The sequence below is a fragment of the Barbus barbus genome (genome assembly GCF_936440315.1).
Source record: "Barbus barbus genome assembly, chromosome: 14".
Lineage (NCBI taxonomy): Eukaryota > Metazoa > Chordata > Actinopteri > Cypriniformes > Cyprinidae > Barbus > Barbus barbus.
In genome coordinates this window covers 29,233,548-29,261,128 of record NC_136742.1, presented here as the reverse complement: position 1 = coordinate 29,261,128, position 27,581 = coordinate 29,233,548, and the positions used below count along the sequence as shown (strand labels likewise).

At 37.5% G+C, this 27,581-nt stretch overlaps 1 protein-coding gene across 1 annotated transcript; it reads right to left on the bottom strand.

The window, feature by feature from the left end:
* On the bottom strand, positions 1 to 27,581 carry LOC306880407 (CD109 antigen-like; the record flags this gene model as incomplete). The annotated part of the gene is made up of 33 exons (XM_079433895.1): positions 1 to 227; positions 326 to 428; positions 586 to 742; positions 1,614 to 1,750; positions 2,357 to 2,422; positions 5,976 to 6,134; positions 7,944 to 8,134; positions 8,349 to 8,520; positions 10,859 to 11,087; positions 11,283 to 11,364; positions 11,445 to 11,621; positions 11,722 to 11,863; positions 12,365 to 12,583; positions 13,709 to 13,822; positions 13,899 to 14,013; positions 14,489 to 14,594; positions 16,921 to 16,972; positions 17,056 to 17,142; positions 17,590 to 17,742; positions 18,949 to 19,125; positions 20,379 to 20,441; positions 20,518 to 20,616; positions 20,718 to 20,990; positions 21,779 to 21,888; positions 22,009 to 22,141; positions 22,649 to 22,742; positions 22,817 to 22,898; positions 22,981 to 23,020; positions 23,212 to 23,337; positions 25,533 to 25,769; positions 25,850 to 25,878; positions 26,507 to 26,673; positions 27,511 to 27,581. 33 exons carry the CDS (start codon positions 27,579 to 27,581, stop codon positions 1 to 3), a joined length of 4,389 nt encoding a protein of 1,462 aa, XP_079290021.1.

Here is a 27,581-nt window from a genome sequence, read left to right as displayed (position 1 = left end):
CTAGTTGCATATTGACAGGAGGATGACGAGAGCCGTGATCAAACTTAGAGCCAGAAGTGGATGTTGGTTAATGGACGGCGTCCCGTTGGACTGCGTCCCGTTGGACGGCGTCCCATCAGTCGGCCAGATGTCTTGAACCCCACACTGGGAGCAATCCGGCCCACACAACGAACACACAGACATGTCCCGTCTCGTCTCAGATATGTAGGACCGCACTGTCCTCCGTCCTGCAGAAGACAAGGGAATGAAACAAGGAGCTTGAAACACATACTGCAACATAGGAATGCATTAGAGATGATCTGGAGCTATTATTTAAGAGTCTTACTGGGCTCATAGTAATCGTAGATCATGACCACAGCATCTTGGACATTGACCACCTTAAAGTCCAGGATGGTGGATATTTCAACGCACCTTTCCATTGTGGTCACCTGATGACAGAAAAGAAAATGAGATTGGACATTCAGTCAGCCATGAATGCATAATGCACACAAAAACATGAACCAAATAAACCATCATCAGCACAAAAATAGACTTAGCACACTTGTACTGCAATATTGTAGTCATGAATATATAAGAGGAACTCACCGTGTCTAAATAAAGTGTAACTCGTCCTGAAGGCGTCTCTACTCTTCTCACTAAATCATTAAGCTGGACACCATTTTGGCCCAAATTGAACCCTGTGAGTAAACCCACGTCCAGTATGGCCATACCCGTCTGTTTCAGGCCCTGGTCCTCCCTCAGCCTTAAAAAAAAAAAAAAAAAAAAAAAGCAAAAATGATATGATTTATAGATGTGATTCCATCAAATATCTACATATTGACCCTCAAAAGTATTTGGACACTTAAAAATGTTTGAATTTCACGATTTGCATGAGATATCCAAAATCGAATGCAGTATTGATTATATCTTATTATTCGTTTAAGTAGACTTTTAGAAATCGGTTTAATCAACAATGTGGATACTGATTTAACTTTTTTTAACATCCATAATGAGATGAAAAAAAAATAAAAATCAAACCAAGTGGAATCTGCAACTAACAATAATTGAGCTTTTCACAAAACTAACACATTTTTTATACACCCATTTTCTCAAATTCACATGAATGTCATAGCAGAACAAGAACAGAGTCATTCATTCATAATATAAAGAAAAAGAAACATGCTCCACAAAGTCTGACAACCAGAAACCGTTCAAGACTTTTTGTCTTCATTTATGATTTTTTTTAAAGTGCACTTGCTATATTTTATTCAAAATAAATGCCATTTGTTTTAATATTTTGTTATATAATTCAAATATATTTGTACATTTTTAATTATTCACATTTACAATTTTGGCTTTGAAAATAAGAGATTAAACAATTATTGTTGATCAAATTTATTTTATATTATTATTATTATTATTATTATATATATATTTTTTTTTTTTTTATTATAACAGTTTTTTTTTCAGTTGAGTTAAAGACTTTTTCAATGAGTTTAATTTAAGTCAATGAGTTAAATAATTATGTTAAATAATCAGGATCTCAATAGTGTAACCCTATTGTTTTATTTAATTTTAATCACGTAATTTTGGCAAAAAGTTAACAACGGTGTGTGTTCGGCTCAGCCGCTCACCTGAAACATATGTGAAGGTTTACATTGAACTCTTCATTGTCCATTACGTCTATATACAAATAAAAGGCCTCATCTGTGTGTATGTCACGCCGTCTGAGCGACGTTCTCAGGTTCATCACGTTGTAGAACACATTAAGCTGAAACAGTAAGAGAAAATGAATAATACTCAAGTCTTTTTTATGACGTTTTATAAAGCAACAGTACAAGCCAGATGACTGAGGAATCATTAATGTCTGAAGACCAAATTAGCAAACACAACTCAAAATGACGTCATCTCTGCTTTGTGAATCTTATGCAGAACAGAGTTCTGAACGCTGTTTCTTCGGTGTGGCCTTTCAAAACATCTCAAGCTATTGCTTGAGGAAAACAGCATCTGGGCCGGTTTACGTGCTCCATGGCGAGCAATCAAAGGTGTAATTACACATTGGACTGGGAAAGAGGGGATCCTCCTGCTGATGACAACGGAAAATATTTCTGCCATTACGTCTCTTTTTATCTTTACGGGGGTTTCGGTTATTATTCGCAGCTGTTCAACCTTCATAACTTGCTTTCATTGGAAATACCTCACTATTTGACAGTTTTGCAAGGGAGATGATCCTGCTAAATTACGCTGATGTCAAGATGGTCAACTAGTCATTCAACAAGCAATGAGCAGCCTGCTTTTTTAGCTTCGATATTTTTCACAGCACTGCTAAACAATGCATTTAAGGACATATTCTTAACTTGGAGATGTTCAGACAAACCTGAAACAGAGCGAAGCCTTTACCCTCTGCCATCACCTCAATATCAACCCCCTCTTCTGCTTCAATCTGTAGAGGCAAACCCAACATTAGCCTGTGTCACTTAGCAGATCTTGACAAATTACTAGAGCGTCAGCTAGTTATTTATCACTTTGAAAAGAAACAGCACGTGCTTGACGTTTAATACTTTGTGTTAGGAGTTATACACTACTGCTCAAAAGCTTGGGGTCAGTCAGATTTATTTGATCAAAAATACAGTAAAAACAATAAAATTGTCAAATAATATTGCAATTTAAAAAATAATAATAATTTAAATATATTTATTTATATATTTAAAATTCTTGTCATGGCAAAGCTGAATTTTCAGTTACAAAATGTACTAGCCTTTATCGTGTTAAGTTATATGCAATTTTATAACTTTATTTTACAGTCATTTAGGTATGTAATGACAACAATAATTTAAATAATACTCATGTTTTACAGAAGAATTAACGTAAGTGCTTTCTTAAAATAAGCTTCACTTTCCTCTCTCTCTCTCTCTCTCTCTATATATATATATATATATATATATATATGTGTACTGTATAGAATTTTTTGTTAATCAACATTTTTCTACAGATTCATCCTTTATACAAAATATTCCTTTATACATCACCATTCAAAAGTAAGATTTGGTCTTCTGCTCACCAAGGCTGTATTTGTTATTAAAATTACAGTAACAACAGTAAAATTGAGAAATATTATTACAATTTAAACAGTGACGTGACATACTGTTTAATCATTCTCGGGGACTTTAATAAAGCAAATCTCTCCCGTGAACTGCCAAAATACAGACAGCATGTTACATGTCCCACCAGAGACAGTAATATATTGGATCACTGTTACACAACAATAAAGGACGCATATCACTCGGTTCCACGAGCAGCTTTAGGACTCTCTGATCACTGTTTGGTTCATCTTATTCCATCCTACAGGCAGAAACTTAAGTCTGCGAAGCCTGTATTAAGATCTGTTAAAAGATGGACTAACGAAACAGAGCGGGATCTACAAGCCTGTTTCGACCTGACTGATTGGTCTGTTTTTGAAGCTGCAGCAAATGACCTGGACGAGCTCACAGAGACTGTAACATCATATATCAGTTTCTGTGAGGACATGTGCATTCCTACCAGGACTCATCTATTCTACAACAATGACAAACCATGGTTCACTGCCAAACTCAGACAGCTCCGTCAGGCCAAAGAAGATGCTCACAGAAAGGGGGATAAAGTCTTGTACAAACAGGCCAAATACACACTGGAAAAGGAGATCAGAGTGGCAAAGAGGAATTATTCTGACAAGCTCAGGAACAAATTCTCTTCCAGCGATCCGGCTTCAGTGTGGCTTGGATTAAAGGACATCACCAGCTACAAAACACCACCCCCCAGCACTCTGGAGAATCAACACCTGGCAGACGACTTAAACGAGTTCTTTTGTCGTTTTGAACGATCACCCCACACCCGCCCAGAACACCCCTCCACACAACCATTCACACCTCCAGCAACCCCTCTCTCCCCCACACCTACAATTCAAATCAGCGAAGACGAGGTGTGCCAGGTCTTCAGGAAAAACAAAAGAAGGAAAGCACCTGGTCCAGATGGTGTGTCACCAGCCTGCCTAAAAATCTGTGCTGAGCAGCTGGCCCCCATCTTCACACAGATCTTCAATAGATCACTGGAGCTGTGTGAAGTCCCCTCATGCTTCAAACGCTCCACCATCATCCCCGTCCCAAAGAAACACAAAATTACTGGACTTAATGACTACAGACCTGTGGCACTAACGTCTGTAGCCATGAAATCATTCGAAAGACTGGTTCTGGCTCATCTGAAGGACATCACTGGACCCTTACTGGACCCCCTGCAGTTTGCCTACAGAGCAAACAGGTCTGTGGATGATGCAGTCAACATGGGACTGCACTTCATCCTGCAGCATCTGGACAGACCAGGGACTTATGTGAGGATCCTGTTTGTAGACTTCAGCTCTGCTTTTAACACCATTATCCCGGAAACCCTTCAAAATAAACTAACCCAGCTCTCCGTCCCCACCTCCGTCTGCCAGTGGATCAACAGCTTCCTGACAGACAGACAGCAGTTAGTAAAGCTTGGCAAATTCTCATCCAGCACTCGAACCATCAGCACTGGAGCTCCTCAGGGCTGCGTACTCTCCCCACTGCTCTTCTCCCTCTACACCAACGACTGCACATCTAAAGACCCCTCTGTCAAGCTCCTGAAGTTTGCAGACGACACCACACTGATCGGCCTCATCCAGGACGGTGACGAGTCTGCTTACAGACAGGAGGTTAAGGAGCTGGCTGTCTGGTGCAGTCTCAACAACCTGGAGCTTAACACGCTCAAAACTGTGGAGATGATCGTGGACTTCAGGAGAAACCCCCCTGCTCTCCCCCCACTTACCATCATGAACAGCACCGTGACTGCAGTGGAGTCATTCAGATTCCTGGGCACCACCATCTCTCAGGACCTAAAGTGGGATATTCACATTGACTCCATTGTCAGGAAGGCCCAGCAGAGGCTGTACTTTCTTCGCCAGCTGAGGAAGTTCAACCTGCCACAGGACTTACTGAAACAGTTCTACTCTGCCATCATTGAATCCATCCTCTGCACCTCAATAACTGTCTGGTTCAGCTCAGCTACCAAATCTGACCTCAGAAGACTACGGAGGGTAGTCCGGACTGCTGAGCGAATCATTGGTACAACCCTCCCCACTCTCCAAGAACTGTACTTATCCAGAGTGAGCAAAAGGGCTGGTAAAATCACTCTGGACCCCTCACATCCAGCACACAACCTCTTTGAACTGTTACCATCTGGTCGACGCTACAGAGCTCTGAGCACCAGAACGACCAGACACAGGAACAGTTTCTTCCCTCAGTCAATACATCTCATGAACACTCAATAAATAAACGTAGAACACACAACTAATACATTATCCATTCACCACACTCACTTATTTTATTTTCTCATTTCTAATTTGCACATACTTCACCTGTACATACATAGTCGCCTATATTATATATTATATATTGTGTATTTTTTATTTTTATTTTTTGCTGCTTTGTACATTGGTTATTGGCTATTTCCTGTTATTTTGTTTCATTACCTGTGTCCTGTCCTGTTACTGTCTTTCTGTTGCACTGTGGAGCTTCTGTCACTACAACAAATTCCTTGTATGTGTAAACATACTTGGCCAATAAAGCTCATTCTGATTCTGATTCTGATACGGCCAAGTATGGTGACCTGTGCTCTGCATTTAACCCATCCAACGTGCACACACACAGCAGTGAACACACACACACACCATGAACACACACCCGGAGCAGTGGGCAGTCATTTATGCTGCGGTGCCCGGGGAGCAGTTGGGGGTTCGGTGCCTTGCTCAAGGGCACCTCAGTCGTGGTATTGAGGGTGGAGAGAGCGCTGGACATTCACTCCCCCCACCTACAATCCAGGCCCGAGACTCGAACCTGCAACCTTTGGATTACGAGTCCAACTCTCTAACAATTAGGCCACGACTCACGTTCCCAATCTGTGGACCAGTAGTGTGTCTCTAGAGCAGTGCATTATATACATACGGGCAGGTCTTGGCTCTGCTGGAGCAGGTAATTGGATCTGTCTAAGTTGAATATGGTGGTGGCGCCAAAGGCACCGTTCACAGTGATGATGAGATCTATGGACTCTGCGCTGCTGAAGGTGGCGTAGATTGACAGGGCATGCAACGCCATCACTGTATCCTGACAACAAAGACATACAAACAGAACACAGATATTTTAATAAAGCTTTAAAACTGATCAAAACAACAAAAAGTGCATTCAACAAGAAAAAAAAATGGGATAAGCATGTATCAGTTTTGGCAGATGTGATCTTCTCTCTGCATCAATAACAGGTGCCCATGCATCTGTGTCACAGATACACTCTCGATTCAATCACCTGCCACCTGGTAAATAACACCGCACATGTGTGGAGCAGAGACACAGATCCTTTAATCTTTCCACACTCGACCAAATACTGCAAAGCTCTCTCGAGCGCAGTCAGATGTTCTCCTGTTGGATTTGAGCTGTTGTGTCAAAGCGAGGGGCTTCAACATGAGCGCAGTGCTTTATCAAAGCTCACGTCCCAGAAATTGCTAATCTTCACTGAGGTTAGTGTTGGTGACAGATCGCAGGCCTTCGGTCCCGAGCCAAATGTAATATCACAAGGGCCTTTTTAAAATTAAAAGTACATTTTCTTATCTCACCTCGATGGCCTTTCGCACAGCTTGATTTCCAATTGAAACATTCGCTTGCCAACAAATTCACCTCCCTGAATCAATGGAATAGATCATAGATGTACAGTATGTAATCATCGACACTGGGACACTAGTCAATGCTTCAGTAGATGTTAAACCCTGCTGACATTCTTAAAGGAATATTCCCAGGAGGTGTAATTTTGATTACCACATTTTTTACTTGTCCTACTAAAAAAAAAGGCACTTACAATGGGAAGTAAATGGGGTCAATCCATATATATGACCCTGGAGCACTAAGCCAGTCTTAAGTCGCTGGGGTATATTTGTAGCATTAGCCAATAATACATTGTATGGCTCAAAATTATTCATTTCTCTTTTATGTAAAAAATAATTTGGAAATTAAGCAAAGATCATGTTCCATGAAGATATTGTGTAAATTTCATACTGTAAATATATGAAAACTTAATTTTTGATTAGTAATATGCATTGCTAAGAACAACTTCAGTCCAGGGGTCCAGGGTCACATGTATTAATAGTAAAACCACCAGATTTAAACACTATGCGTGTTAACATGCAGAAGAGTGCAAAAAGTCACTTACTAGCCTTTTTGTAGAAGGTTTTAACAACCTTAAAACAACTATACAAATTAGCAGAAATACGAAGTGCTTCACGTCTGCTTTTAAATCCTGTAGAAATGGCCCCATTTACTTCCATTGTAAGTGCGTGTTTTTTTTGTTTTTTTTTTAAAAAGGAAATGTAGAATGAGTCAAAATGTATTTTTGTGATAATCTACATTATGCTACAGATGCTATAGACTGAGCTTAACTTCTGTTAAACCTGGAATATTCCCTTATACATTCTCTAATATGCTCACCAAAGCTGCATTTATTTGATCAAATATACAGTAAAAATGTCAAATATTATTACAAATTAAAGTATCAGTTTTCTGTTTGAATATATTGTGAAATGTAATTTATTCCTATGGATGTAATACTGAATTTTCAGCCTCATTACTCCAGTCTTCAGTGTCACATGATCCTTCAGAAATCATTCCAATATGCTGATTTGCTGCTCAAGAAATCTTTCTGATAATCATCAATGTTGAAAACAGTTGTGCTACTTAATATTTCTGTGAAAACCATACTAAAAACAACTATTTATCCAGAGTTTTAGAATGCCTTAGAAGACAATTTAGCCTTTTTTAAAATGTCAACATTCGTTTCTGGAGCTTGAATGTCTAAAATTGCCTAAAAGTCAGCCATTTAAAGATTTTATATTGTCTCTCTCTTGAGTTGAACGTCTGTTTGATATGTACCTGAGTGGATCCGTATCCCCCGAGATGGTTTCTTTGCTTACTGAGCCACTTCACCAGAATGAATCCTTCATCCATTAGTTTGAGTCTGTGCATAGCGAGCAGTACGTAGGCCGACATCTCAATATCTGATGAACTTGGCTGCCAGGAATTGTACAGGACGTTGGCTGGAGGTCTCCAGGTTGGCACTCCATCTGAAAAACCCAGATATAGAGTCACCTTCCAACTATTATAAACACGTATCATCTAACACATTTTACTGTGCCAGGTGCAACGCTCATCCATAACACTACAGCTGCTCGCCACTCTGTGTGGATTTAAAGGAAAATTGCAGGTTATTTTCAGCTGTGTGTGTGTTTCACATCTGTGGCGTGCTGTCTTTAGAGCATAAATCCAGAGTATATTTACCAACAGTTAGTGCTCTGGTCAACAGCTCGGTGAGGGCAGATGGAGCGGCGGTGCTGTTGGCCAGTGACAGAGCATAGGTGACTAAAGACAGGCTGTAGTTACTGGATATTCTCTGAGACAGGCGAGACGTCAGGAAACTCACGGCAGAAGAAATGCTGCCTTCATAAGCACTCTACCAGAGACACAACAGATAGTCTTTAATCAATCCATTCATCCTATGTTCAATCGATCTATCTCTCTCTCTCTCTCTCTCTCTCTATATATATAAAAAAGTTGAGCCAACTTAAAATTTTAAGGCAACCAGCTTCAGCAGATTTTTGAGTTATCTCAGCTTATTTTTGTAGGAGATTCTCAACTTTTTGTTGTATAAACTTAAAACAATAATTTGAGAAAACTCAAAAATCTGCTGAAGCTGGTTGCCTTAAAATTTTAGGTTGGCTCAACTTTTTTTTTTACAGTGTATAGTGGGGAAAATAATTATTTGATCCCCTGCTGATTTTGTAAGTTTGCCCACTTAAAAAAAAGAAAAAAGGGTTTATCATTTTCATGGTAGGTTTATTTTAACGGATAGAGACAGAATATCAAACAAAAAACAGCATACAAATGTTAAAAGACATATAAAAGACACCTGTCCATAGAATCTGTACGAATGAATGAATGATGCATTTATATAGCGCTTTATTATGTATTGCTGTACACCCAAAGCACTTTACAATCATGTGGGGGGTCGCTCCTCAACCGCCACCAGTGTGCAGCATCCACCTGGATGATGCGACGGCAGCCACAGGACAACGGCGCCAGTGCGCTCACCACACACCAGCTACAGGTGGAGAGGAGAGAGAGTCATAGAGCCAATCAAGTGTATGGGGATTATTAGGAGACCATGATTGACAAGGGCCAGTAGAGGGAATTTGGTCTGGACACCGGGGTTACACCCCTACTCTTTATGAGAAATGCCATGGGATTTTTTGAATGACCACAGAGAGTCAGGACCTCGGTTTAACGTCTCATCCGAAAGACGGTGCTTTTTACAGTATAGTGTCCCCGTCACTATACCGGGGCGTTAGGACCCACACAGAGCACAGGGTGAGCACCCCCTGCTGGCCTCACTAACACCTCTTCCAACAGCAACCTAGTTTTCACTGGAGGTCTCACATCAAGGTACTGACCAGGCTCAAACCTGCTTAGCTTCAGTGGGCAACCGGTCTTGGGCTGCAGGGTGATATGGCTGTATCTTCCATTCCAACTTCTCCATTACCATGGGCAAGACCACAGAGCTGTCAAAGGACATCAGGGACAAGATTGTAGACGTGCACAAGGCTGGAATGGGCTACAAGACCATCGCCAAGCAGCTTGGTCAGAAGGAGACAACTGTTGGTGCGATTTTCCGGAAATGGAAGAAATACAAACTAACCATCAATCGCCCTCGGTCTGGAGCTCTATGCAAGATCTCACCTCATGGGGTAAGGGTGATCATGAGAAAGGTGAGGGATCAGCCCAGAACTACACGGAAGGAGCTTGTTAATGATCTCAAGGCAGTTGGGACCACAGTCACCAAGCAAACCATTGGTAACACACTATGCCGCAATGGACTGAAATCCTGCAGTGCCCCCTGCTCAAGAAAGCACATGTACAGGCCCTGCCAATAAACATCTAAATGATTCAGAGAAGGCTTGGGAGAATGTGCTGTGGTCAGATGAGATCAAAATTGAGCTCTTTGGCATCAATTCGACTCGTCGTGTTTGGAGGAAGAAAAATGCTGACTATCACCCCAAGAACACCAACCCTACAGTCAAGCACGGAGGTGGAAACATTATGCTTTGGGGCTGTTTCTCTGCTAAGGGTACAGGATGACTTCACCGCATTAAGGGGCCAATGGACGGGCCCATGTACCGTAAAATATTAGATGCGAACCTCCTTCCCTCAGCCAGAACACTGAAGATGGGTCGTGGATGGGTATTCCAGCATGACAATGACCCAAAACACACGGCCAAGGCAACAAAGGAGTGGCTCAAGCAGAAGCACATTAAGGTCCTGGAGTGGCCTAACCAGTCTCCAGACCTTAATCCCATAGAAAATCTGTGGAGGGAGCTGAAGGTTCGAGTTTCCAAGAGACAGCCAAGAAACCTTTTGATTTAGAGAGGATCTGTAAAGAGGAGTGGACCAAACTCCCTCCTGAGATGTGTGCAAACCAGGTGGCCAACTACAAGAAACGTCTGACCTCTGTGATTGCCAACAAGGGTTTCTGCACCAAGCGCTAAGTCATGTTTTGCATGGGGGATCAAATACTTATTTGATGTACTAAAATGTAAATCTTTTTTTTAACATTTGTATGCTGCTTTTTCTGGATTTTTTGTTGGATATTCTGTCTCTATCAGTTAAAATAAACCTGCCATGAAAATGATAAACCCCTTGGGCAAACTTACAAAATCAGCAGGGGATCAAATAATTATTTTCCTGTCTATCTGTCTGTCTGTCTGTCTGTCTATCATTCAGTCTGTCTAACTCACCCTGTATTCAGCGTCCTCCAGAAGCGCTATAAGGACGTATGCCGTGAGAGAAACTGGCCCATCCAGTCCTCCCTGGAGCTCTGTGTGGATGACCCGACCCGGCTCGTCGAACGAACCATCAGCGTTCTGATGAGCCAGCAGCCAATATGCTGTCCTCTGTATCACCATCGGGTCGATGGAAATGAAGCCCTGAGCCTGGAGGAAACACCTGAGCACGAACACTGACAGCCTGAATATCACAAAACACACCACCAATCACTCACACATGATGCGTGTTTGATTTCATTTTCATCCACCAGTTCTGTTATCAGCACTGAACAGAAAAGAGGAATGAAAATGTTTGATATTAAAAATGATACATGCTTTTTTTACTCCAAATCAGAATTTTGGGGTAGAATTTAAGCTGTAATGTGTTTTTGTATACCATGTGCTGCCAGAATCATCACTGTCTCCAAAAGCACTGAAGGAACCATCAAGCCTTTGGTAGGAAAGCTCACGTTCATAAGCTGCAATCAAACAGAACATATATGATAACTCAAGGACATTTGCTTTTTGTCTCAGAACTATAAGACTACACAATGTTTACCTTCCATCATGTAGCTCATAGCTTTGTTTCTGGTCTGTTCATCGGTCTGCTTGGTGCTTCTCATGTACTGGAGAACATAAATATTGGGAGCAAAATGGATCATGTTCTGCTCTCCACAACCGTAAGGCATCTCAATGAGAGAGTCCAGATTGCCAATGGATGGGCCCAGAATGTCACCTTCAACATACACATACAGAGGAGAGATGTTTGCACTCAATATGCAACAGCAGACTGATAATGTGCTCTTAGAACAGAAATACAAAGTGAGGATACATACCCACAGCAGATACGCTGGCCCTTTGACTGTCAGGAACCACATTTGCAGGAAAATTAAACGACATTGTCCTATTCAGAGTGTTCTGCTTCAGTTGAAACTCCAGAAACAAGGTTTGAGAATATGATTGCTCCAGTCCCTCTGGCTAGAGAAAAATCATTCAACAACAACAAAAAAGTTTAGTAGGATTTTCCACTTTCCCAGGCCGTTGCACATTGTTGGAGTGTCTTCAGTTTATTAAAAACACCAATGTATTACAGATTTGGTTTGCTTTAATAAATAGAATCATTAAGAATGAGGGGAAAAACCTAAAGATATCCAGATGCATTGCAGTCATGAACACATGACACAAAAATTGTCATGAAAACTGTCAAAATAAATAGTTGTACTGTCTTTCATTTATTAAAATAAAAACATTAACGTATTACAGATTTTCCATTGCTTTAAGAAATATAGAATCATCAAACATAATGAGGAAAAAAGCTAAAAATATCCATAAGCATTGCAGTCATGAACAATAATAATGAACAATAAATAAATAAATGCATGAATAATTGCAAAACAACCTTAATTTTCTTTATGCAAAATAGGTCAACACTTTTTCTCTTTTAATTTTGGGGTGAAATATTGAACTGAAATCAATCACCTTGACAAGAACCGTCTTGTAGACCCAGTCTGAAGAGTAGACGGAAGTGGCTTTGATGGAGATGGGAATCTCTCCCAGTGTTGTGGCTCTGATGGGGAACAGAAGCGTTGTGATGTTCTGACTCAACACTGAGGCTTTCCTCATGTTGTCCAAGGAAAATCCTCCATTGTCTGGTGACACAAACTCAAACATCCAACTTTCTGTAACCACAACCATCACCTGTGACAGGTAAAGACATGAAGAGAGCTTCAGGTCATTTGTCATTTAGCTGACTTCAATTCCCACATCAGCATCCAATGGCATTCACAAAACATTTTACTTTTGTTTATTTGTGTGCCAGAGTTTAATACTGTGAGTCAGTGGTTTGTTCAAATAACTAACACAAAGTTTGACGCTGCCTTAAAGAAACAGTTCACCCAAAAATGAATATGTGCTAACAAATACTCACACTTAGGCCATTCATCATATAGAGGAGTTTGTATCTTCTTGGGAACAGATTTGGAGAAATGTAGCCTTACATTACATCTATATAAATGCATTATTCATTCATTCATTCGTTCATTACTCACCAATGGATCCTCTGCAGTGAATGGGTGCCGTCAGAATGAGAGTCCAAACAGCTGTTAAAAACATCACAATAATCCACACCACTCCAGTCCATCAGTTAACATCTTGTAAAGTGAAAAGGTCTGTGTTATAATAAACAATTCTATCATTAAGATGTTTTTAACATAAAATGTGCTCTATCTATAATATTGCTTTTTCCAGTTCAATATGTTGTCTCGTCTGAATCAGGAGAGAAATATGCACAGATCAAGCACCGTTTACATGCCAAAAAAGTTCCAAACAAATATCTGGGTGGATTTTTATGTGAGAGGATAATGAGGGATGGCCTTTTTCACTGAAGGAAGTATTACTATGGATTATAGAATATAGTATTTTGGCCAGAAGCGAAGGTTTAAAGCTACAAGCAATGGTTTAAAGTTGAAGGATTTGTTTCTTACAAACACACAGTATGTTAATTAGCTTCTCAAGAAGTTAATTAACATGGTGTGGATTATTGTAATGTTTTTATCAGCTGTTTGGACTCTCATTCTGACGGCACCCATTCACTGCAGAGGATCCATTGGTGAGGAAGTGATGGGATGTAATCTGATGAATAAACAAACTCATCTACATCTTGAATAGCCTGAGGGTGACATTTTTGAGCAAATTTTAATTTCTGGGTGAACTATTCCTATAACAAATCACTAATAAATAAAACAAAATAAAAAACAGTTTCGATACTTCAGAAGTATTAGTGGACAACAAATACACTAACTATTTTACAAACACAAATCTCACCTCCAGATCTACATCCATATAGTTGAATAAATTGACTTCCAGCAGTAGCAGTTCTCCACGGATCAGGAACGCTGGGAGATTCAGTGACACGAAGAAATCTTTGAACACAGTCAACTGGGAAAGAAACTCCTTTTTAATAATCATTATCTGTAAATATTGAGTGACAGATCAATTGTACATGATGCGTCACCTCTGCAGGAGCGCTGATGCCCAAACCCAGATTCTCTGACATCACGATGGCAAAGGCCACCCAGGAGGTCAAGCTGTCCGGCACGGTGAACTGGAAGGAATCCAAGGCAGAATTACTGCAACATAAATAATAACAGATGCAAATTAGTAAATTGTTGACATAAAACAAATGTCGATAGTAGCTCAGAACGTTCTTAGGAAAAAAAAAAGAGTAGCAGAACACTTAATTTGCTAAATTTTCTGACTTTAGATCAAATAAATTAATACTTTTATTAAGCAAGGATGCATTAAATTGATCAAAAGTGACTAAAGATATTTATAATATAAAGAAAATCCATGGTGTTCTTTTAGAACTTTCAATTAATCTAAGTATTCTGGAAAAATGCATGGTTTGCACAAAAATATGAAGCAGCACAACAATCAGCATATTAGAATGATTTCTAATGCATCATGTGACACTGAAGACTGGAGTAATGATGCTGAAGCAAAAGTTGCTTCACTCATTGCTGTCTAGGAGAAACAACTGGGATATTAAAGAAATATCATGTGTGTTATTAATCAGCTCGAAGACAGATATGTATCTCCTCATACCTCACATTAGCATCCAGCCAGATCCAGGTTTCAGGAAAGTCTGTTCGCTTTCTTGGCTCCTGAAAACCATTGCTATACTGCTGATCTATGAAGTGTTCCGCCCCTGCTGTGGAACACATGAGCGTTAGTGAGAAAATGATTATGGAAAGGCAAGACATTACAGGCAAAACTATTGTTTTTTCATGTACTGGTCAGTTTCAAGATTTTACATTATCTTGCATCCATTACATTTCTTTTAGACAAGTGGAAAGAATACACATTTAAGTGTTTATTTTATTCCTAATGTGACAATAGTCTACAGACTTTTTTGCGCCCTTGAAGAGCACTTCGGGAAGGGGACACCATTTGTAGGGATGTTCCAAACAAAAGTGAACAACTGAATCCCTTCACAAAGGGCCCTTCCAGACGTCCGTTAGCGAAGGAAATATGTGATGGTCACTTCACGGAAGGGATTTCCATTTGTGATCATGTGATCTTCACTTAGGAGATCTTACGATGCATTTTAAAGCAAAATATTGGGGTTTATTTTGACTTTACATACAAACGTAAGTAGAATAAGCTAATTAAATTTGTCTTTATTTTTATGTAATAAAAAATATTTTCGTCAGTGATAGAAATATGATTTAAAAATGTTTTGTTAGAAAGTTTAAGCAAGTTTGGTTTGAAAAAGTTTAATAGTAAATAAGACACAATTAGAGAGTATTTGAATAAAATAATAACAATAAGTGAAGTGAAGTGACATTCAGCCAAGTATGGTGACCCATACTCAGAATTCGTGCTCTGCATTTAACCCATCCAACGTGCACACACACAGCAGTGAACACACACACACACACAGCAGTGAACACACACACACCGTGAACACACACCCGGAGCAGTGGGCAGCCATTTATGCTGCAGCGCCCGGGGAGCAGTTGGGGGTTCGGTGCCTTGCTCAAGGGCACCTCAGTCGTGGTATTGAGGGTGGAGAGAGCGCTGGACATTCACTCCCCCCACCTACAATCCCTGCCGGCCGGGGACTCGAACCCGCAACCTTTGGATCACGAGTCCAACTCTCTAACCATTAGGCCACGACTTCCCCCTACGAAGAAGAAATAGCCTATTTATTAACAACTGTTAGAGCGCTGAATTGCTGCACGCGCAGCGTTGTCAAGGTAACATTTTGTCCATCATTCCTTTCACCAAGGTAGTTCCAAATGCTTATACGAGACAGTAATGCCCTACACCCTTAAAAGAACACACTTCAAGGGCTCTGCCCTTCGAAGGGAGTAGGGCATAGGGATGCTCACTTCCGTTTGGAATTCACCCATAATAAAGAATATGCTAAAGATGCCTTTAACGCTTCATTTATTGGAACAAAAATACAATAAAACAGTGATATTGTGAAATATTTTTACAATTTAAAATAACTGTTTTTGGTTTAATATATTTCAAATAATGTACTTTATTCCTGTGAGTCAAAGCTGTATTTTCAGCATCATTACTCCAGTCTTCAGTGTCACGTGATCTTTCAGAAATCATTCTATGCTGATTTACTGCTCAAGAAACAATGTCTGATTATTATTAATGTTGAGTTAAATTATTATGCATATCTGTTTCCTCAAAATTAGTTTTTTTTTCGGATTTGAGGCAGAAATCGCCACTTCAGCAGTATTTAGATACACTGAACTGATCAGTTTTATTCATATCTATATTCTGAAAGTTTTTACAGAGGAGTTTGTTCATATATAATTCACCTGACTTATATAATATTGTAATTCTTTAAAACATGGTAAAATATATATATATACATAATAAGGAGGAAACAATGGTGTTTGAGGCTCATGGTATGTCATTTCCATGCACAGAACTCTTATTATTCAGCTATGCCAAGTTAAATACAGTTTTCCATTCTATGCCACCTTTAAGAAATCTAAACATTAGATAAAGCCAGGTGCAAAATTCTTGCATCATTTTGCCAAGTTAAAGGTTTTTACAGAAGGGATTTTGAATCTCTTTTTTTTATTACCTGATAACAACAGCCAGAAAAATAAATAAATATATATATATAAATAAAAAAAAAAGAGGGAGAAATTCATTCTGGGAAGAAATCCTAGGGTTGTAAATGCACATGTAAAACCGTTTCTGGAGAATTTTTGCCCTAAGCCAAATACCTTCTGTGTAGATATCAGAGAACAATTTAAAATACTGTATCTATGGCACCTTTAACATATAATGCCTCATTTGAATAATATTTCACACAAAATGTAATCTCTTAATGTACTGTGATTAGCTAGCTAGGGGATTTTACCCTGTTCACCTCAGTTTAAGGAAATGAGCACAAAACTCGTCAACATGATGTCACTCTGTTTTGATTGGTTGCCAGGGCGTTACTAGATGGTTACTATGGTGTTCTGAGTGGTTGTTAGGGTAGATTCAGCCTTAAGACTTACGGAACAAAGGAAATAACAGCTTGGCATCGGTCAGAACCGTGACTCCACACGTCTGCAGAATAAAACTACAACTGTAAACCCTGTGCAGACAGGTAATACATGTTCTGTTCCTGAGATAAAAAGATGACATTCTACCATGAATATGGAATACGGATCTCCCATTTTCATGTTGTAATCCGCATGGGTCATCTCTCTGCTATACGACAAGAATTCCTCCAGCACCTGAAAAACACACAGAAGCTCATGTTGCTGATCTTAGATTAGTTTTGATCAGTTTTTGTGATGCCCAACATCATCTGAATAGAACACGCTGCTGTTTGGCCATCACAAACCGGCTATTGTTGTGAATCCAGAACAACACAATGCTGTCTGTACCATCAAACCTCTTCACCTAGTTCTGATAAACACAGTTCCTCTCAGTTTCTTTCTTTTGTTTAAAAGTGAAACGCGGGTGTGGTGTCAGCGTTTGGTTACATAGGATGACCAGTTTTAGTTATCTTTTTGTTGGAAAAACAATCATCTAAAAATCCCAAAGATGATTTCCCACTCTTTAAAACTCAATACACTGAACGAGATAAGAAATCAGGTGAGAAACCCGGAAAACAAAGGATCTCCATATTTGCCCCGTGTTGATGTCAGTGATCTAGAACCTGTATAAGGCCATATTACCGTCTTCTCTGTGATGCCATTGTCTTTGCTGGAGTCCAATGCTGCTTTGTCCACTACCAGAATTCCCAGCAGAGATCCGGGCTCGGAAACAGACACGGAGAGAGAGACGGAATCTGCCGGTTCGGCACGATCCTGACTCCAGCTCAGAGACACCTGCAGTTGAGACCAAGAATCATTATTATAATGACACTACAACCCATTTCACTTCAATGATGTGACACATTTCAGAATGAAACAGGATATTCAACTAGAATAATTAAACAGTTTAAATGCAAATTTTATATCATTTATAATAAAGAAAATCATTTTTATTATATAAATGTATGCTATAAATACACACTAGTTGTTTATTACACAATGTCACAAAAATGTGTTCTGTAATGTGCAGGTGCTAATTATTATTGTATAGCATAAATATTTGGATGAATATTTAACTCAGGTAAGTCATTAATTATGAAACACTGGTTTAGTACAGATACGTTTTTGTATTCATTTTGCTCTAATTTTAGAGATATTTTGCTTTAGTTTCTGTAATATTGTAGTGCTTTCTGGAACACTCCAGAACATTGTGGGGCTTGTCATAAATCATACAATGTACACTTCTGGACGACTCACTTTTGGTAACTGTTTATGCTAGAAACTGTTGTTAGCTCAGTATTATGCATGTACCGTGTCATTTTTATGCATGAGTAATAACAGATTAGCTTGTTTAGGTTGTCAAATTTTTTTTTTTTTTAATGTGCACTGTCAGCGATACACAAAAAGTGTGATTTTCATATTCAGCATGTCAAAATTCATAAAGAAACATTAAAAATAGAAGCGAAACTTATTATCTGAGCTTATTATTTTACAGATTAATCTACACTTAGTCTCGCAAAATGCTAAATAAATGTATTTTATTTCTAATTGTCTGATTTTCATCAAAACATTATTAAATAATATAATAAATATATTAAATAGTAAATATAAATATAGTACTTTTGCATGTCCAAATTGATTCAATATAATTTCAATTAAAAGAAAAATACTACAATTTCAGAATTGCAGTATATTTCATTAAGTTCAATAGTGCAATGTTTCTCTTAAAATGGACATATTATAATAATTAATGAGAAAATCTATCAGGAACGGAGTATGAAACACTTTTAAGAAGACTTTTTGACCAAGTCTATTATTATTTGCTTTTATTTCTGTAACTTTTCTATTAACATTAACCAGTATACCTACAAAAATAGGCTAATGACTACATGAGCATTTAATTAATTTATAAATAAAATCAATCACATTTATGAATTTCCACCTTAATATTTACTAATGTTGTATTTCCAAACATTTATATATCCCGTAATGAACTCTTACCGTGTTTCTCAGGACTTGTGTGAAAGTAACTTGCAGAGCATCATTCACGATCTCTCCGTCTGGAAGTGTGTGGTACACCATCACACAGGCCAATGGAGTCCAAGAGTGATCTGTGATCAGACTGAAGGAGGAGGAATGCACCGTCCCAGCATCCACCACCCGACCGCGGGACATCACCTGCAGAACACGTCCATCAATACAGGCTCTTCTCAGAAATGTCCCAGTGCTTAATCATATTGAATGTGCACTTGTAGTGTCCGTCAAATCTTAAAAGTATATATATATATATATATATATATATATATATATATAAACACTAGACATATAATATTAATGAAACAAAAGTTTAAAAATAAAAATGTTTTAATATTTTTTATAATGTTTTGTTGTGTATTAAAGAAGTACTAACAAACTTAAATTCACCCAAAGCATTTAACTATATTTAATTTAGCTCTTTTATTCAATATTAAATTAAAAGTTTGTAAATATACAAAATTTTAAATGAACTACATAGCAACTTCATCTTTACAGATATGTAATACAAAATAAAATAAAAATAATATATTTAAATGCATGCTTAAAAACAAGTGTAGACATAGCAGTATGTTTTAGTTTATCAAATGCCAGTCACTGCATTCAGCAGTACACTTTAACCATATTTCAAAGACAAAAATGTAATTATGAAATCACATATTAGGATGTACTTAAGTCCTACTTAAGCTGATCAAAAAAGCACTCTTAAGTTCAAATAATTGCATTTAATATTCATTTAAAATATAATACATTTTCATTTATTTCCGTTACTAGCATGCAATATAGTGAAAACTTTATGTTCGGTTAGTATATTCATTTAAAGTATTTTATTTCCATAATAAGAACTATGCAAACGTGTATTTCTTTTTTACAATGGTACTGTGATATGATTTTACAGATTAAACACCACTTAGTCTGCAATTCAAAATAAATGTATTTTATTTCAGAATGTCTGGCTATATATAAAAAACTAAATAAAATAATATTAAATTAATAAATTATTCATATTTAAACATGAATATTTATTCATGTGTAAAATAATACATTTGCAGGTTCAATTACATTTAATGTATTACAAATAATTAAATAAATTAAATATAATTTCAGTCAAACTAATTCTATGTACATTTCTAAATTAATCAATAATTCTAAATAAATTGCAGAATTGCAGAATTTAAACCCATCATGAAATCTGCTTCAAAAAGTTTGTTTGAACTTTCCGACGTTTGATTGATTGATTGATTGATTGATTGATTGATTGATTGATTGATTGATTGATTGATTGACTGATTGATTGACTCATGGAGATTTCTCTTACAGAGTTCATCAGTACTGGCTCAATAGTTCAATTTTTGTCTTAAAAACGGATGCAGTATCGCTTTATCCAAAATACTTACAAGATAGTGAAATTCTGTCAGGTTAAAATTGCTCTCCAAAGTCAAATACAGCGGCTGTCCGACCTGCAAAAAGTCCCTCTGTCAGTGAAAACACAATGAAAACAAAGATAACAGCATGAAATACAAACAGCTTGCGTACCTGAGGCTCGCTGTCTCTGTGAAGCTGTATGTAGGATCTGCTCGGTGAAGAATAACTCCTGTAGAGCTGAAGACGCTGGACTGTGTCTTCAAACCGGGCCTGAAAGCAACATCAGGAGGAAGAAGAGAGGTCAAACTTCCTCCCAGTTGACATGCTTCTACTATGCATATTGATATCAAAGCGGTGGAAAGTATTCGCACCTCTATATCAAGCGTCGAAACCCTGTCAGAGAGGTGAATCTGGAAAGACATCACGCCATCAGCAGTAACAGGAAGATCCATATTTTCCACTGGAATATCGTAAATGGGAGAGAAGCTCATTGGTGTGCTGTTCGTTGTGTGAGGCCCTGTGTCTTCATCGCTGTTCCACATCCACGTCCAAGGGCTGAACTCGTTCTGGGTCACCGCCAGCCGCACGCTTCTGCTCTGATCTTCAGCTGACAGCGGCCGGCTGTCATAGGTGCTTAACTTCAGCTTATTAAATAAAAATATGAGGAAAAAAGGATCAATCTACTGGTCATGTCGGGTCATATTTCACAAAAATTAAACATTTATATATAAAAAATAAAAAATGCATAATGACATTATTTTAATAAAAACTGAACCCCCCCCCCATTCTTTAATTTAATTGAATTAGAACCATTACATTTTTTTGCACTGTGACATTATTTTCGTGACTAAGATGTCCCAACTCTCATTAATGTGAGAATAATTATATATTATTTAAATACTGACATTATTGTAAAAAAAATAAAATAAAACACACTAAAATCCACTGAGAAAATCTTAGGATGATGAGCTGAGTAAGGATGAACTGGATGCTGCAGAACGCAAGTGCTAAGCTGCTCTGTGTAAATTTCAGTGTGGTTTCTAAATGGATTTACTGTCAATAATGGGTAATTATACATTATTTAAATCTATATTATTTATAAATCACTGTAGGATTTTTGTACTGCGTTTAATTTCTGTTGATTTCAAAAAAATATAACAGCAATTTTGTGCAAAAAAATGTAAACTGTAAAACAGACCTGACATTATGGCAATGGTATATCACATAGACACATCACACAATTTTAGTGAACTGTCATAAATATAATATCCCAATACAATCATTCTTAATTTTCCTAAAAAATACAGTTCATTTTTGTGTATATTTTTGCTTTTTCTTTTGATTTTAGGGTGAAACGTGACCTTGTGACACTTCAGTCTGCCCCAAATATGTACTGAAGTGTAACACTGCAGTTTTTTTTATCTGTCTTTACCTGAGCAGTGAAGGTCATGGAGGGTTTTATGATCTGTGGATGCTGCAGAAGCTCCAGATTATATTTATTCTTCACAATAGAAACCCTTGCGGTGCTGTTGTAGGTTAACCCTACAGAAAGAGAAATGAAAACAGCTTCAATTAAACCTGAACGTACATCTCAATTTGTGAATGCACTTTAGTTCATGTAATTAATGTTTGACAGCCAGGTACAGGCAGGACGGGACGCACCTGTAACATCTGTGACATTCACGATAATGTTGACATATTCACTGGACCCATATTCATCGTAATAGGAATACATGTCGTCACCTAACCATTTGGAGTACTTCACATCAAATGTGATCGCAGCAGAACCATCAATCTACACCAGAGATGATCAGTCAGATTAACACTTAATGAAACTTTAACTTTATATTTAATGCATTGGGTTTCAAATAGGGATGCACCGCTGTATCGGCCAATAATCTGTATATGTTTGATTTGGGTCTGTTAAAGTTAAAGCAGTAATAATGCACTAATGCAGCAGCGTAAACGCTGTCTCTATTTGACCCTATTAACAACCTGTAGTTCAAGCCAGGGATGCCAGGTCCGCGGTTTTCCCTTCACCAAATGCACTGCCATCTCCCATCCAATTATTGCAAAGAGCATTTAGCCTATATGTGAGTGTGATTATAATCTACGAAAATAAACAGCAATTAATATAATAGTTTTGTTGTTCAATTTAACCTGCATACAGCATTATTTAGTAGGGAGAGATTTTTTTTTCCCTTAAGAAGCTGTCAGTATCGGTATCAGTATTGGCTGAGAAATTTAGTATCGGTGCATCCTTAGCTTGAAATGTAGATGTTTCTCCTGAAACTGTACTCACTGTCTCTGTAAATTGGTGATGCCTCACAAAGCCATTGAAAAAGTGGACATATATGACAGACATCATCCCACTGACGGGCTTCCCATAAAAATACCTGAGAACAGAGAGAAAGTATGAATTTTGTGTTTCTATTAAATAATCAGACTACTGTTCAGGAAAAATGCTCACTTGGCTGTGACCATCCCGGTCAGTATGTCTTCATAATGCAGGGCGGAGGGGACGTCCAACTTCACCTCAAATTTAGGCAGCACTGTAAACACATGCTGATAAAAACTGCTGTTTTGAAAAACAAAATAGATCATAAAAGATATGCAGCGTATGTGAAATCTCACCATAGTTGTCCACAGTGAACACTCTGTCATGTACGACATCCTGCATGAACTCAGAAATAACAGTATTAGAATTAGAATTAGAATTAGAATTAGAATGTCAGTTTTATACTTTGGAAACAGTCTGATATTAGTCTGATAGTAATTGTTGTGCTTGCTAATGTATTTTTTCTGCATAATACGCCAAAACAATAAAAAAAAGTAACCTTCCACTCAAGTTTTCACACAACTCACATTGATTCCAGCTACAATTTTCCACGGGCCAAGCGACGGGTTCTGAGAGAGGTTCAGCTCTTTCGAAACAACACCTAGAAAACCATCCACAGACAGCCACTGTCGAATCAAATTCCCCTTGGGATCCTGTTCACATTAAAAACACAAAAACAATCCATACATTTCATGATAGATCATACTTTCTTCTTTTGGATTAAACAGTAGCCTACAAAACATCAAACCATTAAGGCAGTACAGTTATAAAAACAAAATAAAGAAGAAAGAAAGACAATGTACTCACAGATACAAATCCCTTAAGAAAACCATGGCAAAAACCATGATTAATTTGTGGTTATCATGGTTTAACTGTCGTAACCTTGGATTTTTTTGTTTTTAATAATCAAATTTCCATAAGGGATGTGTTGCCAGGTTAACAAAAAAAGTAATTAATTTACACCTTAAGAGGACACATAGCATGAATATAGAGATACAGTTTTGATTGCTTTAATGGAGCTTTTGGATACAACTCTGAATAAAGAAAAGAGCAGTTTAGAGCCAGATGTATGTGAAATGTGGCTAGCAGAAAACACTAATTAATTAAGGTATATTTTGCTATATTCTCTTTCCAAAGAAAAAATCCAATTAAAACTGCTGCTGTAATGCTGTTGGTTTTACATAATAAAAATTGTGCAATTATTGTCTGATGAATATGCTAAAATAAAAAAAAACTCTCTTAATGAATGATGAGCATGTTATACCATAGCTATTAATAAAGATTTTAGATGACATGAAACTGTAGTCAGACGTCTATCATACTGTAAACGCAAAAATATTGATGCAAATGTTGTGCAAATGTGATTTTATACAACAGTTCAATAAATAAGAGGCTAATTTTGTGTTATATTTTAAACACAATATTGTTTTTGCTCAGCTTTGCCAACGAAAATATTACATTTAAAGCCATAGCAGAATATTGTGCATCTCCAAGCAACACAGTGGTGTTTTGTTTCTGAACGAATCGGGTGAACCAATGATTCAGTGGTCCATTCAAAAAATGAATCAGCAGTTTGAACGAATCGAATGAATGAATACAAATAAATAAATAAAGGGACAGTTCACCCAAAAAGTGAAAATTATGTCATCATTTACTTACCCTCATGTCATTTCAAACCTGTGTGACTTACTTTCTTTTGTGTCACATAAAAGAAGATATTTTGAAGAATGTTGGTAACCAAGCTCTTTTGGGTACCAATGACTTTCATTGTATGAACAAAAAATACAGAGATGTTTCACAAATTTTCTTCTTTTATGTTGATCTTAGGCTGTATATCTGTAATACATTTTATGTTGAATCAAATACATTTTTTCTTTCTAAAGCTACTTGATATTTTTCTCATTTAAAGGTGCCATAGAATGGAAAACTGTATTTACGTGAGCCTCAAACACCACTGTTTCCTCCTTATTATGTAAATCTTGTGAATAAAAAAAGACCACTGAAAAATTGGGGAATCAGAACATAACACCGACTGTTACGTAACAGTCGGGATCACTAATAGTTACGCCCCCAACATTTGCATAAACCTGCCCATGTTCTAGGCCAACCGCCAGCCGAACCATCAGAAGTTATTGTAAAGAAACAAGCAAGGACAACAGCGAAAATGTCAGATCATGGAAATAAATGCTATGTTCCAGGCTGTGCAAGGGATGTGAAGTGCAGGGATTGGTTGGTGTCTGTATTCAGAAAGGCACGGAGAGCAAATAACGCATTCTAATAAAATAACGCGAGCCACGAAAGGGACATGATTAGCTCCTTGCTAGCTGTTGCCTGTTACATTACAGTACATAAGATTTCACTTACAACATAAACAGAGTAAGGAGAGATGACTGAGGATGATGGCGAATGATTTACAGATCCTGAGCACCACTGACAAGCATCTGATCTTGTAAAATGTGTGGTAAGTACTGCCGCTCCATAGCATAAACAGAGTTTGTGTGATCGCGAATCCCGAAAGTGAAAGTAAAAAGCGATTGTGCATTTGAAAGCAGTTTTAGAGCCCGCATATTAATAGCGGCTCCCTGATGCCCGCATTTTATTTACAGTATAATTACCCAACGATATAACTGCGAGAGCAAGTAATGAAATATATATTTTCCCTGTGTTTCCTTCCTGCTCTGTGAGCTACTGAAATGAGCCACGCTGTGAAACAGCCAATCACATTTAATATATCTATTATGTGGTAACCGTTTCATAAAGCAATACACCCAGTGGTTTACAGTGAATTTAGAACAACTAAGGGGATTTTAGACTTATTGCATAATTGCCAAACACTGCAGACACCCACCTTGATAAAAATATTGATCTGACCCTTGTACGGCATTCCTTCAGGTGTAACCAATACAACCCGAAATTTCACCGTCTGCCCTGGTTGGTAGTTGTTCTTGTCAGTCTGGATAAAGACGGACATGCACTTTGGACTGAAGACCATCGTGGTGGAGTTGGAGAACACTTGATTAGCGCCAACAAACCCCTTAACATCCAGCTGATATGGATACCAGTAACTCATGTCATCGTAAAAGACCTGCGGAGGGAAAATAACACACAGTTAACGCTGCAACTCTGTACTGATTCATTCATGAAAATTACAGCCTTGATACTCACGGGGGGAAGAGCCAGCAGTCTGGTAGAGCCTTTAAAATGAATGCAGAGCAGACATGAATGTAATGACACCAATACTTGTTTGAACAGGGTGGAGATGTATATTATATAATATCATATGTACATTGTATAGGTCATTCTAATAAGGTCACTTTTCCAGTTTGACGGTGTGATTTTGAATGTAAATTTAAACACTGTTAGACAAATAATATGTTTAGGATTGAATAAATTGCATTGCTTCTTGGGCTAAATAAATACATTTGTACATATGTAACTAATTGTTAAATAATATAAGCTATAAACTTCAAAAAACCAAAAGGTGCTTTTTAGAAATGATTTAAAACTGATTTTCTACATATATCAGCTTTTCATTTATTAATTGTCCGCTACTGAAGCATAACATTAAATAAACTAAAAAATTTAATAAAATTTGAAAATTTGAGTAAGAGTTCACTTCTGATAAAGAAAATAATTAATAATAATTAATTTATAAACAAACCTAACCCAAGTTTACCAAACAGTATATGTTGGTTTTGTCAAGCTAACATAATACAGGTTTTACATATGTATATGAGATATGCAAATATGGGATGAGCCAGATGATAATTCAATGCAGTGCAATAAAAGAACACAATAAAAAGTCAGATGACGGTGATTTACCTGCTGGGACGGTGCCCTCTGTTTGGGCCACACTGCTGTTTCCATGGATGAGTTCAGCCGTGACTTTGATGGAATAATCTGCCAGAACGGTGACTGATAAAGCGGTCGGAACGCCACAGCGGAGAGCTTCAGAGACAGATATGAGATAGGAGGAATTCTGTGCTGGGCTGAAATGAAAAAATATCATATTTTACATAGGATTATTATAGAGATACATTATATCTGTGATTATATCATATCAGGACTTATTTTTTTCCAAACCGCAAAGCCGCTAAACAGCTCATTTTCTACCAGAAACTACTGTTCCAAATATGTTTTTTTTTTATTCAGCAAGGGTGCATTAAATTGATCAAAAGTAACAATAAAGACATTTATAAGTTTGCAAAGGACTTCAAATAAATTTTCTCTATTCATTAAAGAATCCTGAATAAATATTAAGGAGTACATCTGTTTTCAACATCGATGTTAATCAGAAAAGTTTCTTGAGCAGCAAATGAGTATATTAGAATGATTTCTGAAGGATCATGTGACTCTGAAGACTGGAGTAATGATGCTGAAAATTCAGATCTGATCACAAGAATAAATTACATTTTAAAATATAATGCAATAGAAAACAGTTATTTTAAATGGTGATAATATTTAAGTTTTTACTGTATTTTGATCAAATAAGTGCAGCCTTGGTGAACAGAAGAGACTTATTTTAATTTATTTATTTATTGAAAATCTTAAAGCATGAAAAAAAATCTAGATAGAGTGCAGATTTAGAATATTGGCATAATAAATGCAACTTTTTTCTATCAAAGTTTTTCAAATGCTAAAAATTTCAATATCAATTCATCCCTAAAACCCTGAAAAAACAAAAGTACTAGGAAAACTAGGAAACTAGTTTTTTTGTGGTATTCCTAGAAGGCCTAATACAATTTTTCAACATTATAATAACCTTTTCTAGTACTAGTGATAAACGGCTTACTTTTTTTAAATATAGGACTGTAACTTGAACAAACCTCGGCGTGGTTAGAGCTCCACTGCAGAGTAACAAACTTGCCAGGACTCCAAAGACTTGAAGCCACTCCAT